The following is a 24,250-nucleotide window of genomic DNA, read 5'->3' as shown; positions in this document are numbered from 1 at the left end:
GGTATCCTCCTTGGTGAAGTCCAGTGTCTTCCTGTCGATGATTGTCCAGCAGCCAGTTGTGATTCTGGTGCTCTCGCAAGAGGGAGTCTCTGTCCACCTCTTAAATGCTAGTGTTTCCCAACACTCTGCCCTTTGCTCGTTTCTTACTTTACATGCTCTTCCTCAAAAACTTCATTCAGTCCTTTGAATTTTTTTTTTAATTGAGTATTGTTGATTTACAATATTGTGTTAGTTTCAGATGTACAGCATAGTGATGCAGTGCTTTTTCAGATTATATCCTATTACAGGTTATTACAAGATATTGGGTATAATTCCCTGTGCTATACAGTAAATCCTCATTGTTTATCTATTTTATGTAGTTTGTACCTGTTCATCTCATACGCTTAATTTGTCCCTCTCTGCCTCCCTCTCCCCTTTGGTAACCACAAGTTTGTTTTCTATGTCTGTGAGTCTGTTTCTGTTTTGTATATACATTCAGTTGTATTATTTTTTAGATTCCATGTATAAGTGATACCATATAGTATTTGCCTTTCTCTGGTTTCACTAAGCATAATATTCTCTAGGTCCATCCACATTGCTACAAATGGCAATATTTTATTCCTTTTTATGGCTAATATTCCATTATATGTATATATAGTAGGCCCTCAAGTTAAAGGGACCAAAGAACACTATAGGAAGTGGAGGGGGGGTTAATGGGAATACTAGGGGGAAATGATAAGAGGCAGGGGTAGGCGCAGGGGCTACTTCAAATAAGACGGTTTAGCAGCGAAGGAGCCCTGGAGAAACAGCGACCCAAAATACCACAGGAACGGGAGCTCCCCTCGGGGAGCGCCCCTCCCTGCCTTGGACGGTACCCTTCGCCTCACCTGGCGGCGCACCTCCCAAACATGGAACTACAAATCCCAGAGGCCCCTGCGGCACGGACCGGAAGTGTCCTGTCCGCCTGTGGGTACGATGACGGGCGGTGGCCGGGCGGCGGGAGATTCAAACCTGGAAGAAGGAGGAACATGGAGGGGAGAGGAACGGGCCCGGGCCGGGCGACCTGTGAGTGCCAGAAGGGGCCGAGAAGGGTCCGGCAGTGATGCCACTGGTCGGGGACTCGGTGGTCCTGGGAGAGGTTGGGGCTGGGGTTGGGCGCAGGGCCAACCAAGCAAGGGGCGGCCGGGCTGTGCTCAGTGGGGAGGGAGCACTCAGTCCGGACTCCTGCGGGCCGGAGTAAAGCTGTGAGCTGCGAAACGCTCCGACTTCTCTGTCGCGCTTCAAAGCTTACAAAGAGTTTTCTCCCTTATTCCCAAATTCTGGGGCTCCGGGAGTGGGAGAATGTAGGAGGTCTGGATGGCCCCTTAAAAATTCGGCAATTACTGATGGCTACCATACTTGCCAAGAGCTACCAGGGGACGGGACGCCTAACAAGGCCTGGGGGGGCTTCCTTGACTTTTTGATGCTTCTTTGAGACAACGCCTCTCAAACTTTACGGTGTCGGAATTACCCGGGGAGCTAATTTAAAATGCAGATTCCTGAATCCTATCCCAGAACTTTAGTAACAATAGGTCTCGACTTGGGCCCATAATCTGCATTTATAACAAGCACCGCTGTGCTTCTTCCGTCACCCCACGTAACTGTGATGCGGGTAGTACCACACTTTCAAAAACACTGCTTTAGAAAGAGAGACTGGGGTCCGAAAAATGGGACCGCAGAAAGGTTTCCATCTGACCTTCTGAAAGAAAAGCAAAATCTACTCCTTTCCCTTCCTCTCCATTAGGATTCAAAAAGCGAAGTCCACGTCCACCGATCTGTTGAAGGAAAGCTAGTTCCAGATCTGAAAAGGACAGGAAAACTGATTTTTTTTTTTAAGACTCTTGTGTGTATGTACAAAGTCCCGCCCATCTCTCACAGTCCTCAATTCATAACTCTGAAGTGATGTCACTCACTTACTGGTTTATTTTCCATGCTTAGCAACCAACACTTGTTTCTTGTACACCCCCCTCAGGAACTGATGGATTTCCTGCGATTGGCCAGTGCTTTCAAATTTGAACATGGAGGGGTGTGTGTGTGTGTGTGTGTGTGTGTGTGTGTGTGTGTGTTTTAACTTGCTTAACTGACAATTCAAAGAAGCCCTGCCCCTCCCCCAATCATATTGCAGGATATGCAACATAATGAAAAGAGATAAAGAGTGGGAACGACATTAAGTGCTGAGTCAAAGACATTTGCTAAGCTCTGTCTCTGTTTTCAAGCTCTCTGACTTTATTTTCTTGGTGTATGTGTGTAGCTTTCTCTCATTTTGTCTGCTTTTGTACTGTCTTCCCTAAGGAGACTAGAGAGATAGGGGAGAAGAGGGGGGAAAAGGATAAAAGGAGGCTGTGGCTAAGGCAGAATATGAATGCTGTCTCATTTAAGGGATTTCCTGTTCTTGAGTTTAGGAGTCAGAGACTGTCTGCATTTTATTTAGCTTGGAGACTATTTAACTCCTCAGGTGACCTATACCAAAAGGGAGAGTAAATACACCTTTGTGATCTTTTAAAATTCTCTGTCCTTCCACTTAAACCCAAGTGAGTGGCTTTTTTTCACGTGGTTCCCTCTGTTGAACTGCCTTTTCTCCCTTTCTGCCTGTTCATTCTTTAAGATTCTACTCACAGATAGAATCCTTTGCTTCCTCTGCTGCTTCCATAGACTATTTTAATTTATTTATTGGAGTATAATTGCTTTACAATGTTGTGTTAGTTTCTGCTGTACAGTGAAGTGAATCAGCTATATGTATACCTATATCCCCTCCCTCTTGGACCTCCACCCCCCCCCCCCCACATCCCACGCATCTAGGTCATCACAGAGCACTGAGCTGAGCTTCCTGTGCTTTATACCTTGTCCCCACTAGCTATCTATTTTACACATGGTAGTGTATATATGTCCATCGTAATCTCCCAGTTCATCCCACCTTCCCCTTCCCGCCCTGTGTCCACATGTCTGTTCTCTATGTCTACGTCCATAGACTATTCATGAACTATGATCGCACTTCTCACATCAGGTTGAAGTTTTTTACTTACATGTTTTTCTCTTCTAATAATAATCTTTGTACTTCTTGAGAGTAGGAGTCCGCTAGTCCAGTGCCTGACATATAGGAGGTATTGAATGAATGAATGGCTGCTGAATGATGAGTTCTAGTTGGTCCTGTTAACCTAGCCTCTGGGAGAGTACCTGAGGAGGATGACACAAGTACAGTTCTTGGAGAACTCAGAATCTAATTAGGGATAAAATGAGGAGCTAAGTTCCCAGCCAAGGAAGGATCTGGACATTCCTACTAGGAGGTACTGAGGGAAGAGCCGTGAAGTAGGTTTTGGAAGGGGGAGGTCAGGAAGATGGCTAGAGGGGAAAGGGAAGGAGTACCTCCAATACAGGAAGGATCCCCTCTTAAAGGGTGCAGAGGCCTCCCTTTAACAGGGTGCTGACTAGGATAGCTTTACTGGATGGGAGAGAAGATTGGAGCCAGTGTCCTGGGAATAGGGGGACAGACATGTGGGAGATGCCTCCGGTTTCTGAACAGAGTTGCCTTAGAAAGTCTGTTAAGAAGAAGCTTGCTACAGCCCTCTGTCTAATGCTCCCCTCCTTGGTTCCTCAGATGAACGCCTCACAGCTGAGGAAATGGATGAGCAGAGGCGGCAGAACGTCGCCTATGAGTACCTGTGCCGGCTGGAGGAAGCCAAGCGGTGAGCAGAGGGACCGCCTCTTTCTGGTCTCCCTTTCCCACCCTGCCCACCCCAGGCACCTGCCCTCAAAGCAAATACAAAAAGACAAGAGTCCATTCTATGGGAAAGGGAAAGTTGAAATAGCATCTTTTTTTTTTTTTCTTTCAGACTAGTTTTTAGAGCAGTTTTAGGTTCGCAGCAAAATTAAGAGAAAGATACAGCGGTTTTCCATATGCTTCCTCCCCACAAACATACATAGCCTCCCCCATTATCAACAGCCCCCACAAGAGTGGTATGCTTGTTACAATTGGTGAACCTACTTGGGCACGTAATCCTCCAAAGTCCATAGTTTGCCTTAGAGTTCACTCTTCATGTTGTATACTGTAGTCTATGAGTTTGGACAAATGTATAATGATATATAGCCATCCATCATTATAGTATCATAGAGTAGTTTCACTACCCTAAAAAGTCTCTGTGTTTCATTTATTCATCCCCTCTGCCCCACTGCCACCCCCAACTTCTGGCAACCACTCATCTTTCTACTGTCTCCATAGTTTTGCCTTTTCCAGAATTTCACATACCTGGGATAATACAATATGCAGGCTTTTCAGATGGGCTTCTTTTACTTACTAATACGCATTTAAATTTCCTCCATGTCTTTTCATTGCTTCCTAGCTCATTTTTTACTAGTGCTGAATAATATTCCATTGTCTAGATGTACCACAGTTTATTAATCCATTCACCTATTGAGGGTCATCTTGGTCGCTTACCAAGTTTTAGCAGTTATGAATAGAGCTGCTATAAACATCCTTGTGCAGGTTTTTATGGAGATGTAAGTTTTCGACTCCTTTGCCTGAATACCAAAGAGCACAATTGCTGGATCATATGGTAAGGGTATGTTTAGTTTTGTAAGAAACCACCAAATGGCTTTCCAAAGTGGCTGTACAATTTTGTATTCCCACCAGCAACGAATGAGAATTCCTGTTGCTCCACATCCTCAGCAGCATTTGGTGTTATCAGTGTTCCAGATTTTGACAATTCTAATAGATGTATATTGGTATCTCACCATTGTTTTAATTCACATTTCCCTGATGACATATGATGTGAAGCATCTTTTCAGATGCTTATTTGCCATCTGTATATCTTCTTTGTATATCTTGGGTAACAATCTTTTATCAGATGTGTCTTTTTTTTATAATTATTTTATTTTATTTTATTTATTTATTTTTGGCCCTGCCATGTGGCTTGCTGGATCTTAGTTCTCTGACCAGGGATTGAACCTGGTCCCTGGCAGTGAAAGTGCCGAGTCCTAACCACTGGACCGCCAGGGAATTCCCTCAGATGTGTCTTTTGCAAATATTTTCTCCCAGTCTGTGGCTTGTCTTATTATTTTCTTTACATTGCCTTTTGTAGAGCAGAAGTTTTAATTTTAGTGAAATCTAGCTTATTAATTATTTCTTTCAAAGATTGTGCCTTTGGTGTTGTATCTAAAAAGTCATTGCCATACCCAAGGTCATCTAGGTTTCCCCCTATGTTGCCTTCTAGGAGTTTTACAGCTTTGAATTTTACTTTGAAGTTGATGCTCCATTTTGAGTTGATTTTTGTGAAGGGTGTAAGGTCTAGGTCTAGGTTCATTTTTTGCATGTGGATGTCTAGTTATTCCAGCACCATTTGTTGAGGAGACTATCTTTGCTCCATTGTATTGCCTTTGCTCCTTTGTCAAAGATCAATTGACTGTATTTATGTGGGTCTCTCTTCTGTTCCACTGATCTATTTGCCTATTCTTTCACCAATACCACACTGTCTTGATTACTGTGGCTAAGTCAGGTAGTGTTAGTGTACCAGCTTTGCTCTTCTCCTTCAATATCATGTTGGCTATTCTGGGTATTTTGTCTCTCCATGTAAATTTTAAGAGTCTCATGCTCCACTGACTGAGTTAGCTGGGTGTGCCGCCATGTAAACTTTATTTTTATTTATTTATTTATTTATTTTTTAAATTTATTTTTGGCTGAGTTGGGTCTTCGTTGCCCTGCGCGGGCTCTCTCTAGTTGCCGCGAGCGGGGGCCGCTCTTCACCACGGTGCACGAGCTTCTCACTGCAGTGGCCTCCCCCGTTGCAGAGCATGGGCTCCAGGTGCGAGGGCTTCAGTAGTTGTAGATTGCGGGCTCCAGAGCACAGGCTCAGCAGCTGTGGCGCACAGGCCTAGCTGCTCCGCAGCATGTTGGATCCTCCCGGACCAGGGCCCGAACCCGTGTCTTCTGCATTGGCAGGCGGATTCCCAGCCACTGCGCCACCAGGGAAGCCCCCATGTAAACTTTAGAATCAGTGTGTGGAGATCCACAAAACAGCTTGCTGGGGTTTTGATTAGGACTGCATTGAATCTATAGCTCAGGTTGGTAAGAACTAACATCTTGACAATATTGAGTCTTCCTATCCATGAATATGGACTATCTCTCCATTTATTTAGTTCTTCTTTGATTTCATTCCTCAGAGTTTTGTAGCTTTCCTCATGTAGATCTTGTACATATTTTGTTAGATTTATACCTAAGTATTTCATTTTCGGGGGTGCTAATGTAAATGGTATTGTGTTTTTAATTCAAATTCCACTTGTTTGTTGCTGGTGAATTGGAAAGAAGTTGACTTTTATTTTATTTTATTTATTTATTTATTAAACATCTTTATTGGAGTATAATTGCTTTACAATGGTGTGCTACTTTCTTTTTTTTTTTTTTTTTTTTTAATTTATTTATTTTTATTTATTTATTTTTGGCTGTGTTGGATCTTCATTGCTGTGCACGGGCTTCTCACTGGGGTGGCTTCTCGTGTTGCAGAGCACGGGCTCTAGGTGCACGGGCTTCAGGAGTTGTGGCTCGCAGGCTCTAGAGCGCAGGCTCAGTAGTTGTGGTGCACAGGCTTAGTTGCTCCGTGGCATGTGGGATCTTCCTCGACCAGGGCTCGAACCCGTGTCCCCTGAATTGGCAGGCGGATTCTTAACCACTGTGCCACGAGGGAAGCCCTGGTGTGCTACTTTCTGCTTTATAATATTTTATTTTATTATTTTTATATTTATTATTTTTTATTTATTTATTTATTTGGTGGCACCAGGTCTTAGTTGCGGCAGGTGGGCTCCTTAGTTGTGGCTCACGGGCTTCCTAGCTGCGGCTTGCTGGCTTCTTAGTTGTAGCACATGTGCTCCTTAGTTGTAGCCAGCAGGCTCCTTAGTTGTGGCTGGCAGGCTTTGTAGTTGTGGCTCGCGGGCTCCTTAGTTGCGGCATGCATGTGGATCTAGTTCCCTGACCAGGGATCAAATCCAGGCCCCCTGCATTGGGGGCACAGAGTCTTAACCACTGCGCCACCAGGGAAGTCCCGCAATTGACTTTTATATATTAACCTTATCTTTTGCAACCTTGCTATAATCACTTATTAACGCCATGAGTTTTCTGGTGTCATGCTTTCAGATTTTCTACAAAGACGATCATGCCATCTGTGAACGAAGACAACATCACGTCCTTTTATCCCCTTACATAATTTAATACATATCTCTATATATGGACACTTGCTTACATAACCACAATACCATTATAATACCCACCTAAGTTATCCATTAATCCTTGGAAGATCAACACCGAGGCCATTTTCAAATTTTCCTGATTGTCTAAAAAAATCATCTATTTTTACAGTTGGCTTATTCAGTTAAGGATCTGAAAGAGTTCACATGTTACATTTGGTTGTTATGTATTACTAAGTCTTCTTTCATCTAGAACTGACATAAACAGTTCTTTATGTCATTGACTTGTTGAAGAAACCGGGTCATTTGTCCTGTAGAACATCCTACATTCTGGCTTTGTCTGTTCACTTCCTGTGTCCCTCAACTTGTTCCTCTGTACCCCATATTTCCTGTGAATGGATGTTGGCTCTAAAGACAGGGTAAATGCTTAATTCTTTCCTTTTAATCAATAGCATATTTTTAATGTTCTCCAAAGAAAGTAGGTAGGATGGGGTAGATAGAAAACCAGAGTGTCTGTGTCAGGGAAGGCATGAAGGGAGGTGTGACTGGCTCTCTCTTTGAAAACAGATCTTTCCTATAGGCCCCAACATGTGGAGAGGCCCTTATTCTCTCCCTCATACAATCATCAGCCATAATAATACTTTACATTTATATTCAAAGTGTTTTCACATTCATTAACTCATTTAATCCTGGCAGCTGCCCACTGAAGCAGGAAGTACAGGTGGTATCTTCATTTTACAGATTATGCAGCTGAGGCCCAGAGAGGTGAAGTGGGGGAGATGGTGTGGAAAGCAGGTCTTCTGATTTGAAGGGCTGTGACCTTTCTGTCCCTTTGTGCTGCTCCCCTCGCTTCAACCCTGGGGCTTCCCTACTCCCCTCATCATCATCAAAGCTGGGTTATGGGCTGTGTAGACATGACCTTTGTATACCTGGGTTCTCAGAACATGCAGAATAAGAGAAGTGAGCAGGTACAATTTGGTTCAACAGCCAAATTCATAACCAGACTGAGTGAGAGGTTATATCATGTAACAGGTAAGAGCCTGTTTAAGCCTCACTGAAGATGGGCAGCTTCAGTATCTGTCAGGGAAGATGTTTAGGGTGGGTGGGGGCTGAGGATAGGCCAATCCCGGTGTTTGGGGCAGCTTGGGAGAAGGTGGGAACAGCCAGGCAATGGGCAGAGAGGGGAGTTGGGAGTAAGGCAGGAACAGGAGGCAGGAGAGAGTGAGAGGCTGCTTAGGGGGAGAGAGGGAGGGAGGGAAGGTCTTATGTTTGGAATGAAGTGCTGTGGCCTGCCAGAGGGGGTGAGAAGCTGCTCTTATGCTCTCAGCTGGATGGAGGCCTGCCTGAAGGAGGAGCTTCCTTCCCCGGTGGAGCTGGAGGAGAGCCTCCGGAACGGAGTGCTGCTGGCCAAGCTGGGCCACTGTTTTGCACCCTCTGTGGTTCCCTTGAAGAAGATCTATGACGTGGAGCAGCTACGGTACCAGGTGGGGAGCAGAGTTCTCTACTTTCTACCTTCTTCCTCTCAAACTATCTGTTCTCAAAGTTGTGAGAGTGGGGTGACCATATTATTTATTGTCCAAACCTGGGTACTATTGAGGATAAAAAGGGTGCTAGTAATCATTGCACTGGAACAACGGGTTTCGATTGGTGTCTTGCAGCCGGGCAGTGTGTACTATGCTTAGCAGCAAGGGGCATTTGCTAGGTGGGCTTTGAGATACCTCTGATATGAGAACTTCCAAGCAGACTTTTCTACCCACAGTCTACACTCAGAGGCTTGTAAGCTTTGCCACTTTGAAGTTACTTCCAGGACATGCTGCCCCTTCCCTGTGCTCTAGTCAACCCAACCCGCCTCTCCTTCCCATCCCAGCTCCGGACTCCCCTTTTCCAGGAAGCCTTACTAGCTTGCTAATCCCATCCCTGTGCCATCCTTCCCAAATAACTCACTGGGTCATCCGTCCCTGGTTGGTTTCTCTCTGTCTTTGTGTCTCTGTCCTGGGGGGATGGGAAATCCATAGGACAGGGTCCTCTGCCCCTACCCCTTGAATCTTTAAGCTGTCGTCTGGGCTCTACCCAGAGGGAATCCTGAGAACTGTGGAAATAGATTCTCTTCTCTTTCCTTCCCTTTTAGGCAACTGGCTTGCATTTCCGTCACACAGACAACATCAACTTTTGGCTGTCTGCAGTAGCCCACATCGGTCTGCCTTCGGTAACATTGGGTCTCAAGACTGGGGTTCATCTTTGCTCTTCACCAGCACCTGCACCTCCACCGCACACATGCTTTATCTCCCTGGCACTCTTTAGTGCTCATCTCCATGTGTCTTCTAAATGAACTTAATCTAAGAGTTTAAGTTCCCTGAGGCTGTATGTCTTTGAACCATGTTACTTGGTCTCTGTCTTCACTTCCTTGTGGGTAAGGGCAGTGAAGGGAGGTGAAGGCAACCTGGCCCGGATGCATTGTTCCCATTAGTCAGTGAGGCCCCTATATAACACAGGAGGTGGGCCTCACGTTGGCCAGCCATCTTTCCACCAGAATTTCATAGCGTGAAACAAGGACACACCACATCCCAAGGCGGTAGACTAGGAAGACTAGGCCAGGACCCCAGCTGGATACATGCTGCATGTCCTCTCACTCTTTGACTCTCAGTTTGTTTCTCATCTGTAAAATGGGGATAGTAATCCCTCCCCTGTCTTCCTTATAAGGTTGTCAGGAAGATCACATAAACCTCATTACAGTCGCCAAGTGGCATGAGAAATCATGCCTGGGGTTACTCAGTTCTTAGAGGGGCGCCCACTGATCAGAGACCTCTGGCTTGAAGACAGGGATGGCATGCCCTGACCCTTTGCGGTCCTTGGCAGTGTGTGTTTCATTAGGCCCCTTGTGGAGTCATGGCCAGCTCCCAGCATGCCACCTTTCTGGCAAGAGTCCAGGGTGAGGGGCACAGGCTGGCTGTGTCTGTAGGATGAACAGGGGGCCTGTTTCTCTTGGAGCATGTGGCCTGCGTCCTATAGCCTTGATAGCCTTGTCTGGTGTTTGGTTAATCTGGGGCTGTGTGTCCGTGGCTGGGTCTTGGCTTAGTATGTGTCCCCAGTGCCTTTCTTTTACGCTGAGTGCGTGGCTGCAGTGCTGACTGTAAAGAGTTGGGGAGATTGACCCAGAAGCCCCAGGCAGCAAAGGAGTATACACCCCAGCTCAGAGAGGAAGACCAATTCCTCAGCCCCTCTCTCCATATCTGGTGCTGCTTCAAAGTCTTCAATGGCAGTAATTGGCTGGTTTCCCCTCTAGACCTTCTTCCCAGAGACCACGGACATTTATGACAAGAAGAACATGCCCCGGGTGGTCTACTGCATCCATGCACTCAGGTGAGAGACCACGACTTTTGTCATCCAGGTTCCTCTAGGTGGATGCAACCAACAGTCAACAGCAACAAACATTGCAGCAGGGAGGATGGAAGATAGACCACAGGGAACGCTTCTCAGAGTGACATTTTTGATCTACATAGTTTTGTTTAGATTTACGTGCATGCTGGAGGGCACATTTATGTGTGATCTGTGTGGATGAAGGGAAAGAGCGGGCAGGGAAGAGTGTTCAGCTTGTGACTGGGGTGCAAGGAAGTCAGATTAGGATGCATCAGGAGTGTCACATGCCGTCAGTGTGAATGGAGAAGGCTATTTAGTCCTACTCGCAGCCAGCCATCAGCAAGCAGTTGGCTAAATCATAGAAAGTAATTGACCAGTTCCTATGTCCATCATGTCATCCCTTCCTGACTTCATTTCCCACATCCTTTGAGGACTCTGTGCCTTAGCTTAGCGGGTCTCTGCTTGCTATGCCCTTTCCATCCTCCATCTCCATCCAGTGACCTGCCACTGCAATGTGTCCTTCTCTGTGAAGCCTTCGCAATCCCCCCAGAGCTCCTACAGCATCTTAGTTTTCTGCTATAGCATTGCCTTGTGCCGACTTACAATAACATCTCTCCCTGTGAATGGGGGATGACTTGTGGGCAGGCGCTGTATGGGCTTCATCTCCAAGTCCCCATAGTATCTCCTGCAAACCTATTATAGGCAGCATGTGAAAATGAATAGGCCCCAATGCCTTCCATTCTTTCCTAGTCTCTTCCTCTTCCGGCTGGGATTGGCCCCTCAGATACATGATCTATATGGGAAAGTGAAATTCACAGGTAAGCCCAGCTCCTTCCCCAACCACCACAGTCTGGGCAGGTCTTGGGGGTTCCGGGCCTGATGAAGGGCATCTGTGCTATTATTGCAGCTGAGGAACTCAGCAACATGGCCTCTGAACTAGCTAAATATGGCCTCCAGCTGCCTGCCTTCAGCAAGATCGGGGGCATCCTGGCCAATGAACTCTCGGTGGATGAGGCTGCAGGTAGAGACCAGGCTCCCCTGCTGGGGTAGTTCAGTGAGTATGGGAGGACTCTGAACCTTATAGCCCCTGCATAAATCCTGGATACTTCTCATCATAGGCAGGGCCAACAGCCTACCTGGCTTGCCTGGCCCTTATGAATGGAAAAAGGGGATGATGTCAGAGTGGTCTGCAGCTGGTTATGCTGTAGCTGGACTGGGGTTTGCTCTGGCATCCTGACCTTGTTTTCATGTCCCCTCCTAGTCCATGCGGCTGTTCTTGCCATCAATGAGGCAGTGGAGCGAGGAGTGGTCAGGGACACCCTGGCTGCCTTGCAGAATCCCAGTGCTCTGCTGGGGAATCTTCGAGAGCCTCTGGCAGCCATCTACCAGGAGCTGCTGGCCCAGGCCAAGATGGAGAAGGCTGCCAATGCCAGGAACCGCGTAAGGAGCCTTGGATGGCAGGGGCCGAAAAGCTGGGTGGCCTGGAAAATCGCGAGTGAAACCAGGACTCCTATTTGTCCTGTCTTCGGAATCCAAAGTTGCCTAGAGAAACCAACTTGTCAGTTATTTTTGAGAAACAGGAGAGGAACTCAGGAGAATAATGGGAGTTCAAAAGAGAAGATAAGGGAAAATGTTCTGGGGCAGGGCTGAGGGATTGGAATGTAGAACTGGATGAGATTAGACTGGAGATTCCAAAGGGTAGTTCAACTTAACTGTGTCAGTGCCAGGGGGTTAGATCCCACGATTTCCTCAGATTCCTTCCAACCAGACTGACCTTTGGCCTTGGGAAGACCCCCAGAAGAAGAAATAGTTATAGACAGGGAGGGAGGAGTAAGAAAGATTGAATTGGTTTTCCCAGGTTCCCCTCTCAATGTAGTTTTTGCAGAATGATGGAGAAAGCCAGGACATCTATGACTGCTACCTAACTCAGGCTGAAATCCAGGGCAACATCAACCATGTCAATGGTAAGAGAGAAAGGCCAGGAGGGGTTTGAAGGGTAAGCCCCTGCCTAGGGAGTTTTAGGCTTGGCTTCTCTCAGGCCAGAAGGCCCATGACCTCACTTGGGCCAACACTTATTTCAAGGGAAGATCAAAGTCAAGGCTGTGTGTGCTCTGTTTTACATCTGTTAATGTCTGGAGAAGTGGTCGCTGTCAAGGGGGCTTCTGTTTGAATGGACATCCATAGAGTGGACAGAGGCAAAGGGGCAGGCTTTTCAGCTCTTGGTCCTGGGGGCAGTTGGTCTGGGGTCCTTCAAGAAGAGAGTTTGGAGAATGGATGGGGGTAGGGGATCAGGGCAGGAGAGGCTGCTTGAAAGCCCAGGATGGAGTGTGCCTCTGCCTTTTTAGGTCAGGATATCCTCAGGGTATGGGTGGTGAGATGGGAAGGCTGTGAAGATCAAGCTGAAGAATTTGGGCTGGGCCCTAGGAGCTCAGGGGGCAGGGGTGAGGGTAACCCTGGGCAGGCAGGAAGAGGGCTGAACTGGGGATGTTAAGGGGTGGGCTTTCTCACTATCCATTATGGAGTCTTGGTCTTTTCAGTCCATGGGGCTCTAGAAGTTGTTGATGATGCCCTGGAAAGACAGAGCCCTGAGGCCTTGCTTGAGGCCCTTCAAGACCCTGTCCTGGCCCTGCAAGGAGTGAGGAGAGACTTTGCAGACTGGTACCTGGAACAGCTGAGCTCAGACAGAGAGCAGAAAGCACAGGTCAGGCTCTGTCTATGACCTGCTACCTCCTCTATCTGACTCTACGATGGGGGAGGGCCTCACCACTGTCAATTCTTTGTATTCAGTAAGTGCTGACTACATGTTTAAATGGTTAAATTACCCCAAAGCCTAATGGACCAGACTGATCAGCTTCTGCCTTCTGAGAATCTCTCATACTGACCGGGGGGGACCCAGGGGCAGTCCAGTAGGCAGTGATATGCTCCCCCATTGCTGAATTGAGACCTCAAGTTAGCAGTCTTATTTTCAATGCTGTTGACTTTCTCCCTGACACTATATTTGTGTTGCCGTGTTGTTATTTCGGATGCTTGCTGGGTAAGAAAGAGCCAGAGGTTAGAGATGAGTTCTGAGGGATGGGTGGGCCAGGCTAGTCTGCCTAAAGGGGAGAGGTGGGATTGAGGGTGGGCGACTGGGTGGACCTGGGGCTCATGCTGGCAGCTCCTGAAGTATGTTCATGGTCCCAGGAGGACTCTCTTCTACTGCATCTCTTCCCTCTTGCAGGAGCTGGGCCTGGTGGAGCTTCTGGAAAAGGAGGAGGTCCAAGCTGGTGTGGCTGCAGCCAACATAAAGGGTGATCAGGAGCAAGCCAGTAAGTCATCTCCAGACTGAGACCTGGTCTGGGTGTATCACTGGCTCTTGGGAGAGCATGTAACTCCTTTGCCAGCCTCTGTGTAGAGCAAGGTAGACTGCTGCCCGATTTTCCAGCTCCCCACCTAGTGTGCCCTATTCCTGGCCGCCTGGGGGGATGCTACAGGTAAGTTCATTAAGGCCCTGGAGACAATGACAGTCAGTACTGCACCAGGCTGGACTTCTAGGGCAGGCAGTTTCCTTCTAGGCACCTCCCCTGTATTTTGACCGTTTCAACTTGGTTGAGTTCCTTTGGCTTCTGAAATATAGTGATGGCCCAGATGAGAGAGAAACTCATGATCCAGCTCAGTTTCCCTTAAAAACATGAAATACAAGTATAATTCTTTATTAAAAGAATGTGGGTTAGCGATTGTCTCCCTCCAAGGGGATCAATCTGGGTAGCAGGCATGAAGAGAAATAGAGTGCCGAGGCGCCACGCAGCAGCCTGTGGACACCACACCTGGCACGAATGCTTGCCTCTGACTGAACTTGCTCAGTCGCCCTTCACCTTTGTCTGGCAGGGCTCTCCGTGGCTATCTCATGGAGCCCCCAGGCCGCTCCTGGCTAACTGCCTGCTTATCGCTCAGTTCCTTGCTGTTGCCAGAGTGATCGCTCAAGCACAGATCTGATCTTAGCTTCTTTGTTGAACATCTTCAGACCTTCATGGGTTCTTCCATATTTCTCCTAGACTTTAGTCCCATCTCTTCAGCATGGTAGGTGAGACCTTCCAGATGTCTCCCCCAACCCTTCTCTTCACATCCCACCGGCCCAGTTGAGTCAGATGACCTGTTCTTCCTTGACTGCCCACAGCTTTGCCCACTGCCAGGCCTCTGGTCCTATGGATTACAGTTCTCCCACGTTTTCACCAGTGGAAAGCAGATGAAAATATCCTGCAGAGCTGCCTCAAATGCCTCCTCCTCTGTGAGATCTTCCTACTCTCTCCCCCTAGAATCCCTCCTCCCCCGCGCTGCCAGTGGATTTGCGGGGAGGGGAAGTACCTCTCACATAGCAGTGACAGCAATGCAGTGTAGGTAATTTTGTATCCTTATTTTTCCCCAGTGGATTTTGTGCTCCTTGATGTCAATGCCCATATCTGCTTGGCATTTTATAAGCCCCAGCATTTGAAAACTAAAACTACATAGATACACCAGGGCCCCTTTTTAGCTTGCTCTCGCCCTTTGCAGCCCAAATGGCTCCACCTTGGAGCTAGTTCCCTATTCCTCTGCGCTGTCATCAAGATTTGGTCCCTGGAGCCCCTTGACTAACCTCATCTTAGTTGTGCTACATAGCCTCCTGTCAATCTTATGCTCACCACCCTAGGAATTCACCTCTGCTATGACAGCCACCTGCTGAGCTACTCAACTTCTAGGCCTGACAAATTGCTTCTTCCGGAGCCTCTTCTTAAAGCGACCCAACCCCTTTCCCTCCTGAACATTTAGAAACGCATTTTGAACCTAGCAGAGGTTCAAAGCCATTTCCCCTCAGAGATCACCAGCAGAACCTAGTTAGCCAGGAGAGTGGAAATAGCACAGGATGCCCAGCCTGTACAGCCTCTCCCTCCTCCCCTGCAGTGCTCCGGGCTGTGCAGAGGATCAACAAAGCCATCCGGAGGGGCGTGGCAGCTGACACCGTGAAGGAGCTGATGTGCCCGGAAGCCCAGCTGCCTCCAGTGTACCCCTTTGCATCAGCTGTGTACCAGCAGGAGCTGGCAGTGCTCCAGCGGCAGCAGCAGGGGGTAAGCCCTAGAAATGAGGATCCAGCTCTTGGGTTCCCAAGGAGCTGGAGGGAGCAGAGCAGTCAGTCCAGAGCACCCATGAGGGCACCCTTAGATGCTGGCAAGAGATTAGGAGTGGGAGGTGGGCTACCATCCTTGCCATCCTGAGTGTATTATAATAGCAAATACCTTGGAGCAAACACTGCTTTAAACACTCATTTAATCCTAAAAGAACCCTATGGGGTAAGTATGATTATTTCCATTTTAGAGATGAGAAAAGGGATACAGAAGTTAAGTAACTTGCCCAAAACAGCTGTGGCTGGCAGTGCTGGGAGTGCATGCAAAGCTGAATATACTGGAAGCCTATGTTTTTAACCACTCTGCTGTCCCACCTCCCCCTGTCCGTACAGCTTCTCTGACAGTGAGGTGATAGGGCCCTCCTGTAGGGACTTCCCAGCCTGTTGGAGGAGTTAGAATACACCCGAGGGTCCAGGCAGAGACACAGGGAGGAGTAGATGATGTAAATGGGAGATGACTTCACACTAGGGAAATGGAAGGGGCAGAGCTCAGGGTAAGTCTGGGAAGGCTTCTCGGAAGAGAGGAGACTCAATAAAGAATCCTAACCACAGCAGGCATTTATAGAGCATCGACTCCAGGCATGACACTCAGGAAGTGCATGGTCTCAATGTATGAGACTATAGTACAAGGAAGCATAAAATAAGTCCTGAGAAGTAAAGCATAGCGACTAATGTGGACTTTAGAGCCAGAATCCTTGAGTTAAATTTCAGCTCTACTGCTTCCTAGCTACGTGACCTTGGGCAAACTATTTACCTCCTCTGCCCCTCAATTCATATATAAAATGGGAACAATAATATACTTATTTCATAGGATTGTTGTAAGGATTAAATGAGTTAACATATGTGCTTAGAAGTGAGCATGGCGTGAAATTTTTAGCCATTATCATCATCATTATTATTATTATTATTATTATTATTTGCAGCATTCTATTTGTAGAGGACAGGAAGGGTGCTCCAGACAGGGAACAGCACAAGCAGATATTTGAGAAGGAGGAGAAGACTGGGCAGGGAAGTGGCCCTTGGGTGTGTAGTACAGCACTGAGGAGCCCACATAATCTTGCTCTCAGTGTGCCCAGGGCCTAGTGCAGTTCTTGGTGTGTGGTAGGGACCAGAAAGGAGCAGGTAGGACTCACTGGTTAAATGTGGGCTCTGGTATCTGGCAGTTAGCTTTAACTTATATTACTTGACTATGGGTTCATCTGTGAAATAGGGATATTAACAATACTTACCTCTTTGGCTTGTTATGAAAGTTAACTGATAATGTGCACGAAGTACTTATACATTGAGCACATAGTAAGCATTCTCAAGTATTAAGTATGATTAATTATTAGTGAATGGATTAGGCCATAGGTGTTTTGAGACAGAGACTCTGGGATGTGGGAGAGTCTTGGGGGCAGGATGGCAGGCAGACCCCCGAGGCCCTTCACCAGCCCACTAGGGAATCAGCCCTCCCTCTGTTGTAGGAGCTTGGCCAGGAGGAGCTCTTCGTGGCCGTGGAGATGCTCTCAGCCGTGGTCCTGATCAACCGAGCTCTGGAGGCCAGGGATGCCAGCAGCTTCTGGAGCAGCCTGGTGAACCCCGCCACAGGGCTGGCCGAGGTGGAAGGAGAGAATGCTCAACGGTGAGAAAGGTTAAGGTTTAGCCGCATGTTGAGAGAGGGGATGGGTGGGTGATGGAGGGAATGTAGCCAAGAGTCCAAGTTCTTGTGCTCGGAGACTAGCCTTCTGCATGATGCCCTGTTCTCCGGCACAGGCCCACCCTCTGGGTCTATTTGCAGTTCCCTGGCCTGTGTTTCTCCTGGGAGTGGGTGGGTTCACAGTCATTCCCCTTTCCTCCGTTTATTTAATCTTTTATCACAAAGGTTTGAGTACCCACTCATGTGCCAGATACTATTTTTTTTTCTCAATTATTTATTTATTTAGTTGCACCGGGTCTTAGTTGTGGCCCGCGGGCTCCTTAGTTGTGGCACGTATGCTCCTCAGTTGTGGCCAGCAGGCTCCTTAGTTGTGGCATGCAAACTCTTAGTTGCAGCATGCACGTGGGATCTAGTTCCCTGACCAGGGATTGAACCCAGTCCCCCTGCATTGGGAGCGTGGAGTCTTAACCACTGCTCCACCAGGTAAGTCCTGCCAGGTACTATTCTAGGTGCTGGGAAACAACAGTGAACAAAACACAGTTCCCTGCTCTCATATAACTTATGTGCTAGTAGAGGGAGACAGACAAAAAACAAACATGTCAAATGATTAGAAGAGCTATGGTGGTTAAAAAAACAGGGCAAAGCAGATAAAGGGTGGGGACATGGTAAGGGCAGTTTGTCTCTGCTACATAGTATGGTTATGGAAGACTTCTTTGGTAGGGGGGTCATTTTGAGAGAGACCTAAAGGGCGTAAGCTATCTGGGGCACAGACCCTGAAAAAGAAGTGTCCTTGGTGTGTTCAAAGAACACAAGGAAGCCACGAGGCGGAGTGGAGGGAGGGAGGGAGAATAATGGGAGAAGAAGTTGCCGAGGCTGGATCATGTAGGCCTCTGGCTTTTACTCTGAGTGAGGAAGGAAGCCACGGGGGGGGATTTGAGCAAGGAGGGAGGTGATCTGACCTACTTTTAACAGGATCACTCTGGCTGCTGTGCCGAGAATCGACTACAGGGTTAGAAGGGAAGAAGCAGGGAAACCTGTTAAATGTCTATTGGAGTAACCTGGGCGAGAGTTGATGGAGGCTTGGCCTAGGGCGGTAGCAGTGGAGGTGGTGAAAAGGAGCCAGATTTTGGATATATTCTGATAGCTGAACTGACAGGATTTGGTTATGTGGTGGATATGGGGTGTGAGAGAGACTGGAGACAGCTATGACTCCCAAGATTTTTGGCCTGAGAAGTTGGAGTAAACATTTACCAAGATGGGAAAGACTGTGGGAAACGCAGGTTGAATAGGGGGGATCGGGAGTTTAGATGTTTGCTGCTGGGCTTGCGGTGATTTTTGGCGTTCACGTGGAGATGCCGAGCAGCCAGCTGGCATTTATGAATGGGCTATTGGTGTACTTTCTGGAGTCATTAGAACGTGGTGTTTCAAGCCATGAGATTAAGTGAGATCACTTAGGATGTGAGCATGGAGAGAGAAGAGGCCTGAAGACTGAGTCTTGGGATGCTCCGACATTTAGAGGTGAAGGAGGAACCAGCAGAGGAGACTTAGAAAGGACAACCTGTAAGGCGAGACGAGAACCAGGAGAATGTGACGTCCTGGAGGTCAAGTGAGGAAAGTAGTCCAGAAGTTTCCCCTGACCTCTGGCTGATGATGCACATACTACCCCCCTCACTCTCGCTCACCTTGCTGCCAGGTACTTTGATACTCTGGTGAAGCTGCAACAGGTGCATGGAATGGATGGGGCCTTCCTGAGCTGGAATGATCTTCAGGCCACCGTGAGTCAGGTCAACGCCCGGATCCAGGAAGAGACCAATCGTGAGTGGAGTCCAGGACTGGGGGAAGATGGCCCAATGCGGACAGCCCCATCCCTTAGCCGTAAGTCTGGGCCCTCGGCCCACCTAGATCTCTCTTTCCCAGAGGTCCTTGCGGTCAGCCTCATCAATGAGGCTCTGGAGCAGAACAACCCTGAAAAGACCCTCTCCTCCCTTCTGCTTCCTGCGGCTGGCCTGGACGATGTCAGCCTTCCTGTTGCCCCTCGGTACCATCTCCTCCTCGTGGCGGCCAAAAAGCAGAAGGCCCAGGTGAGGCTTGGGCTGGCTGGGTTGGTCACCAGAGCAGGAAGAATATCCCCTATGGGTAGAGCTGTGCCCAGTAGGCACCCTGGGAAAGCCAGTCTGATGGGCACCGTCCCTTCTGGGGATGCGAGGCAGTGGGGGTTCTGATCTGGCCTTGGGGGAAGAAGGGCAGAGTTCTGGTTGCCAGCACAGAGCGAATGGTGGGGGCCTTGTGCGTGGGAAGAGCACAGGTCTGGGAGCCAGAAAACCCAGACTGGATTCCCTGCTCTGACACTCAGTGACCATGTGACTTACAGCAATTCCCTAACATCCCTGAGCTCTCCTTATACATCTGTAGAATACTACATGCCCTGGTCCTACCTACCTACTGGAATGAGGGTTAAAAACCAAGTGAGTTGAAGAATGTGGCAGGGTTTTAAACCTGTAACATCCAGAGCAGGCAGCAGCGTAGAGAGTGGCTGAGGACAAGGACTCCTGCATCCTTGTCCAGGTTGCATCCAACTCCAGGTTGCATCCTGGCACCTGACCCTGCACGTGTTACTTACCCTCTCTGGGCCTCAGTTCCCTCACCTACAAGCTTGTGATAATAGTGAACTTGTCTCAGAGTTATAGGGTTTAAGTGAGGTAATATGACAGGGGTACTAGCTAAGGTTGATGGAGTTCTAACCCTGTTCCCGAGCATTGTCTTATGTGCTTTGCAAGTTTTAGTTCATAAGAAAGTGCTTTGGAACACTGCCTGGAACACAGTGCTCAATAAAATGTTAGTTTAGAACGTTCACTCTATTAATGAGGAGAGCTGGGAGGGAGTAGAGTCTGGGGTTGGGATTGGCTAAAGCAAGGGAGGGAACAAGCCTGACAGCGTGGCAGGCACAGGCTCACTTAACCCGTGGTCACATGCAATCTTCCCACTGCCTTGTGCGGCAGAGGAGTGTGGAGAGGAATGGGAAGGAGAGGGTGGAAGTCAGGGTCAGATGGGCCCAAGAAGCCATAAGTTGAGGCGTAGGGGAATGGGGAGGAGGGGCAGGTAAGTGGGGCCTCCGGCGTGGGCTCTCCCTGGACATGACTGAGGCACAAGGGCAGGGAAGTGAGCTGTTGAGAGGGTGGTGGATGCTGAGGGTTTAAGAGGGTTCTGGGGGTGTTGTGGCCAAGCTGAGTTGATGCTTGGCCTGAAAGCAGGGTAGGAAAGAACCTTGTGAACTGGCAGCTGTCCAAGGGAGCCACAAGGCCATGCCCACGCAGGGTAGGCAGAGGGGAGTGGAGGCTGCTACCCTGTGGCTCCCAATGTGGGCCTGCAGTTTGGCTCCCCTGGGCAGCTGGGCTTGGGGAGACCAGCCTGGGCTCTCATCTTGTCCCATCTCTCTCAATTTACCAGGTGACAGGGGATCCTGGAGCTGTGCTATGGCTGGAAGAGATCCGCCAGGAAGTGGTTAGAGCCAACCAGGACACAAACACAGCTCAGAGGAGTAAATGGGCGGGGGTGGGGGCAGGAGTGGAGGGGAGAGGGGTTGGGGGAGACGAGGAGATGTGGGCTCGGTGGGAGCCTCCCCAGTCACCTCCTTCTCCATTTCAACCTCTTTGGGGAGGCAGGCCAGAATGAGAACAGGGCTGCTGCTTTGACCGTAGGATGGATTTCCTAGCAGTCAGCCGGGCAGGAAATCCTCAGGAGTCGAGAGCCCATAGTCCACCCACTGCCTCCTTCTGTGCCTTCCTGTGTACACTTTCCTCCTGCAATGTGAGCATGTGAAACCACGTGGGGGTCAAAAACCCATCCCATTTTCTACTGGTAGCTTGAGTCTGGGTTCCAACAATCAGCTCTGGTTAGAGAATGTTTAGTCTTGAAGTTGGCGAAGAGGGGTTGGCTTTGAGGAAAACTAGGCAAGGTCAGTACAAATAGACACTGGTGTTACTTCTGGTGTGGGGTGCTGATGGTGTTAGTTTTCAGTGTCTGGAGGCCATCTGTCCATCTGTCTGTCTGTGAGTGACTGGAAGGCAGGGACTGCATCAACTCCCCCCACTTCTTGGACTTTATTCTCCTCCTAAAAGACTGTCTTGAGGCTCTCTGACCATATCCTGCCCTGGAGCTTCTGTAGAAGCTGACTTTCCTTTTACCAAGCCCCAGCCCAGCCCTACACGGTCTTCCTCCAGGAAGCCTTCCTTGATTGCTACCTTTTCCTCCAAGCACAGCTGCATGCTGCTCCTTTTCATCTGTGTCCATCCTGGGATGTCCTTGTCCCTTCCATCAGGCAGAGTGGTTTTGTGTCCTTCTTCTCTGGATCCCTCCCCAACAGACAGGACAGGGCCTCTGGGAGGGGCTCAGGGAAAGATTGACCACTTCCTCCCAATGCCCCTATTAGTGGCTCTTGGTGTGGCCGCCATCAATCAGGCCATCAAGGAGGGCAAGGCAGCCCAGACAGAACGGGTGTTAAGGAACCCCTCCGTGGGCCTCCGATGGGTGGTTCCTGACTGCGCTGACGGGTACCAGCGAGTCCTGGAAGATGCCATGGCAAAGAAGCAGCATCCAGGTAGTGGCCTTACCATGCCGCTCCCTTCTCTGCATGCCTCAGCCACCTCTAGCCTCCTCTGAGCCTTCTCTGCTTACTTGGTTTCTGCTTAGGGGATACAGCGCTCTGGGTTCAACATGACATGAAGGATGGTACCGCCTACTACTTCCATCTGCAGACCTTCCAGGGGACCTGGGAGCGACCCCCCGGCTGCCGCCTCAACACCTCCCACCTGACTCGGGAGGAGATCCAGGTTGGTGGGCCCCTGCAAAGGAGGGGCCTCATGGATGGGAAGTTTCCTGCGGGAGAGGCTCCCACCCACCAGGACACCAAAGGCTCTCTCTCCTACTTCCGCAGTTGGCCGTCACCAAGATCACCGCTGCCCACGACCGCCAACAGCTCTGGAAGGCCAATGTGGGCTTCATTATCCGGCTCCAGGCCCGCCTCCGCGGCTTCCTGGTTCGGCAGAAGTTTGCTGAACGTTCCCACTTTCTGAGGACCTGGCTCCCAGCAATCATCAAAATCCAGGTAGCAGGCTCTGGCCATCTGAGGCTTCAGGGCCTGGACATATCTGAGCTTCAGGGTTTCCTCCCTACTTACTTTTTGCTGAGTGGAGTTGGGATGATCTTTTGGCCTCTGAACAGTAGTGGTTAAGAGCATGGTATCTGGAGCCCAGACTACTTGGGTTTGAATCCCCGTTCCACCAGGTTAGCTGCATGACCTCAACAAGTTATTTACTCTCTCCCAGTTTCCTCATCTGAAAACTAGGAATCTGGAAATTGTAGCACCCACCTTATAGGGTTGTTCTGAGGTAATATCTAAAGTACATCTAAACAGTACCTGGCAGATAGGCAAGAGCATGGTATAAATGCTGGTTACTGGCATCATCATCACCATCCAGAGGGTATGAGAGCTGCTTTTTAGCTTCTCCAGGGGGAGAGTAAAAGATTTAGTGAGACCTCGGGGTATAGACCCCAGGAGGACTTCCTGCCTAGAAAAGGAGTAGGGAAGAGGTGGTGGTGGTTAAACAGAAAAGGGGTGGAATCCCTTAGGGAAAGAACTCTACCTTTTCTCTCCAGCCAGCCTTTCCATTTTTATTCTCCCAACCTGTGGATGGTCCAGTGTGGCCTCTGAGACCAACCCCCAAGTAACTGGGGCACGAGGCCAACTGGGAAGAGAGGCCTCGGGCCCAGGCACTTTACAAGCCAGGAACAGTGGGAGCTGAGCAAACAGAGCTCCTCAGGCAGATGTGACCTGGAGGGCCTCGTGGCAATGTTGGCAGTGTAAAGAGACTTTATTTAATGAACACCTCCAAATGCCCAGTATCTGCGAATGATGCCACTTGGCACTGGGCAAGGGTGAGAGATGGGTGTGAGAGACACAGGTGAGCGATCACATCTCTCCCATCACAGGAACTGGAATACAGTGGATGTGAGATATTGTGATAGTAGGGACGCAGAGATAATACCAGAGAACCCCAAGGGAGACAGAAGCACAGACTGAGACTGGCCAATGGCCCTCGATTATGATCTGGGACATGTGGTGGTCATTGAGAACTCAGGCTTTGGAGTCAGAGGCTGCAGTTTGTCTCTTGGTCCTACTACTTCTGGGCACCTTACTTAAGCCTCTCCAGCACTCAGTTTCCTCATTCATAATGGTGGTGCTCGCCTCATGTTGATTGTGAGGGTAAAGTAGGATAATTACATGTAGCATTTAGTGCAGTACATACTCTATTGGTGGGAGCCATTATGAGACGTTAAATTTCGGGACATTGGTCCCAGAATTCAAAACAGAACCTTAATAATCAGCATTTAGTGGTCTAAATCATAGGGATTCCTCCCTCCTGAGCACAGCCTGGAATTTCACACCAACCCTAAGGAGCAGAAAAGCCACACCAGCAGTGGGAGAGGGCACAGTGTCGGAAGGCGAGTTTGCTACTGATCCTGGATCTGTGCCGGCTCTGGCCTGGGTCCAGGGAGACAGAGAAAGGGAGAGGGGGCCCAGAGCCCCAGGCTACCTGCTCTCCAGCTAGGGGGAGTGAGACTCAGAAACGAAGCAGCTTGGGTGTGTTGAGACTTTAATCTCTCCTGAGAGGTCTGACCCTGGCCAGGACCCCAGTCAGGGTCCTGAATTCTGACCAATCCAGATTGGGAGGCCTTCTCTTTAAGGAGCAGCCACATGGGGGTGGGTAGGTGGTAAGAGCAGAGAGGAGACCCCTCTGCCTTTCCCCACAGCAACTGACAATATGTCAGGCAGTACCTGGAGTAGGAGGGGAAGGAGTGCTGAGGAAAGGCACAGACTTGGGGCTTCCTGGCCTCTAGGCTCCAAGATGGGCAGCTGGTATCATGGGGCCAAG

The 24,250-nt window shown here is 49.1% G+C and overlaps 1 protein-coding gene across 1 annotated transcript in view; it reads left to right on the top strand.

Annotated features, from left to right (window-relative positions):
* The first annotated feature begins 999 nt into the window (after window positions 1-999).
* The window catches only part of IQGAP3 (IQ motif containing GTPase activating protein 3), a 39,395-nt gene continuing 16,144 nt past the window's right edge, over window positions 1,000-24,250 (top strand). Inside the window, exons 1-19 of the mRNA XM_059902240.1 lie at window positions 1,000-1,044; window positions 3,614-3,701; window positions 8,516-8,672; window positions 9,317-9,394; window positions 10,472-10,548; window positions 11,296-11,363; window positions 11,453-11,566; window positions 11,807-11,985; window positions 12,431-12,509; window positions 13,083-13,246; window positions 13,766-13,853; window positions 15,463-15,626; window positions 17,146-17,303; window positions 19,012-19,133; window positions 19,236-19,399; window positions 20,766-20,856; window positions 21,748-21,915; window positions 22,008-22,147; window positions 22,252-22,422. Coding sequence (XP_059758223.1) covers window positions 1,008-1,044; window positions 3,614-3,701; window positions 8,516-8,672; window positions 9,317-9,394; window positions 10,472-10,548; window positions 11,296-11,363; window positions 11,453-11,566; window positions 11,807-11,985; window positions 12,431-12,509; window positions 13,083-13,246; window positions 13,766-13,853; window positions 15,463-15,626; window positions 17,146-17,303; window positions 19,012-19,133; window positions 19,236-19,399; window positions 20,766-20,856; window positions 21,748-21,915; window positions 22,008-22,147; window positions 22,252-22,422 — 2,307 coding nt within the window. The 5' untranslated portion in view covers window positions 1,000-1,007. The remainder of the gene's footprint in view (window positions 1,045-3,613; window positions 3,702-8,515; window positions 8,673-9,316; window positions 9,395-10,471; window positions 10,549-11,295; window positions 11,364-11,452; window positions 11,567-11,806; window positions 11,986-12,430; window positions 12,510-13,082; window positions 13,247-13,765; window positions 13,854-15,462; window positions 15,627-17,145; window positions 17,304-19,011; window positions 19,134-19,235; window positions 19,400-20,765; window positions 20,857-21,747; window positions 21,916-22,007; window positions 22,148-22,251; window positions 22,423-24,250) is intronic.

The sequence above is a fragment of the Balaenoptera ricei genome, chromosome 1, assembly GCF_028023285.1.
Source record: "Balaenoptera ricei isolate mBalRic1 chromosome 1, mBalRic1.hap2, whole genome shotgun sequence".
Lineage (NCBI taxonomy): Eukaryota > Metazoa > Chordata > Mammalia > Artiodactyla > Balaenopteridae > Balaenoptera > Balaenoptera ricei.
The sequence above is the reverse complement of the archived record's forward strand: the minus strand, read 5'-3'. Positions and strand labels throughout refer to the sequence as shown.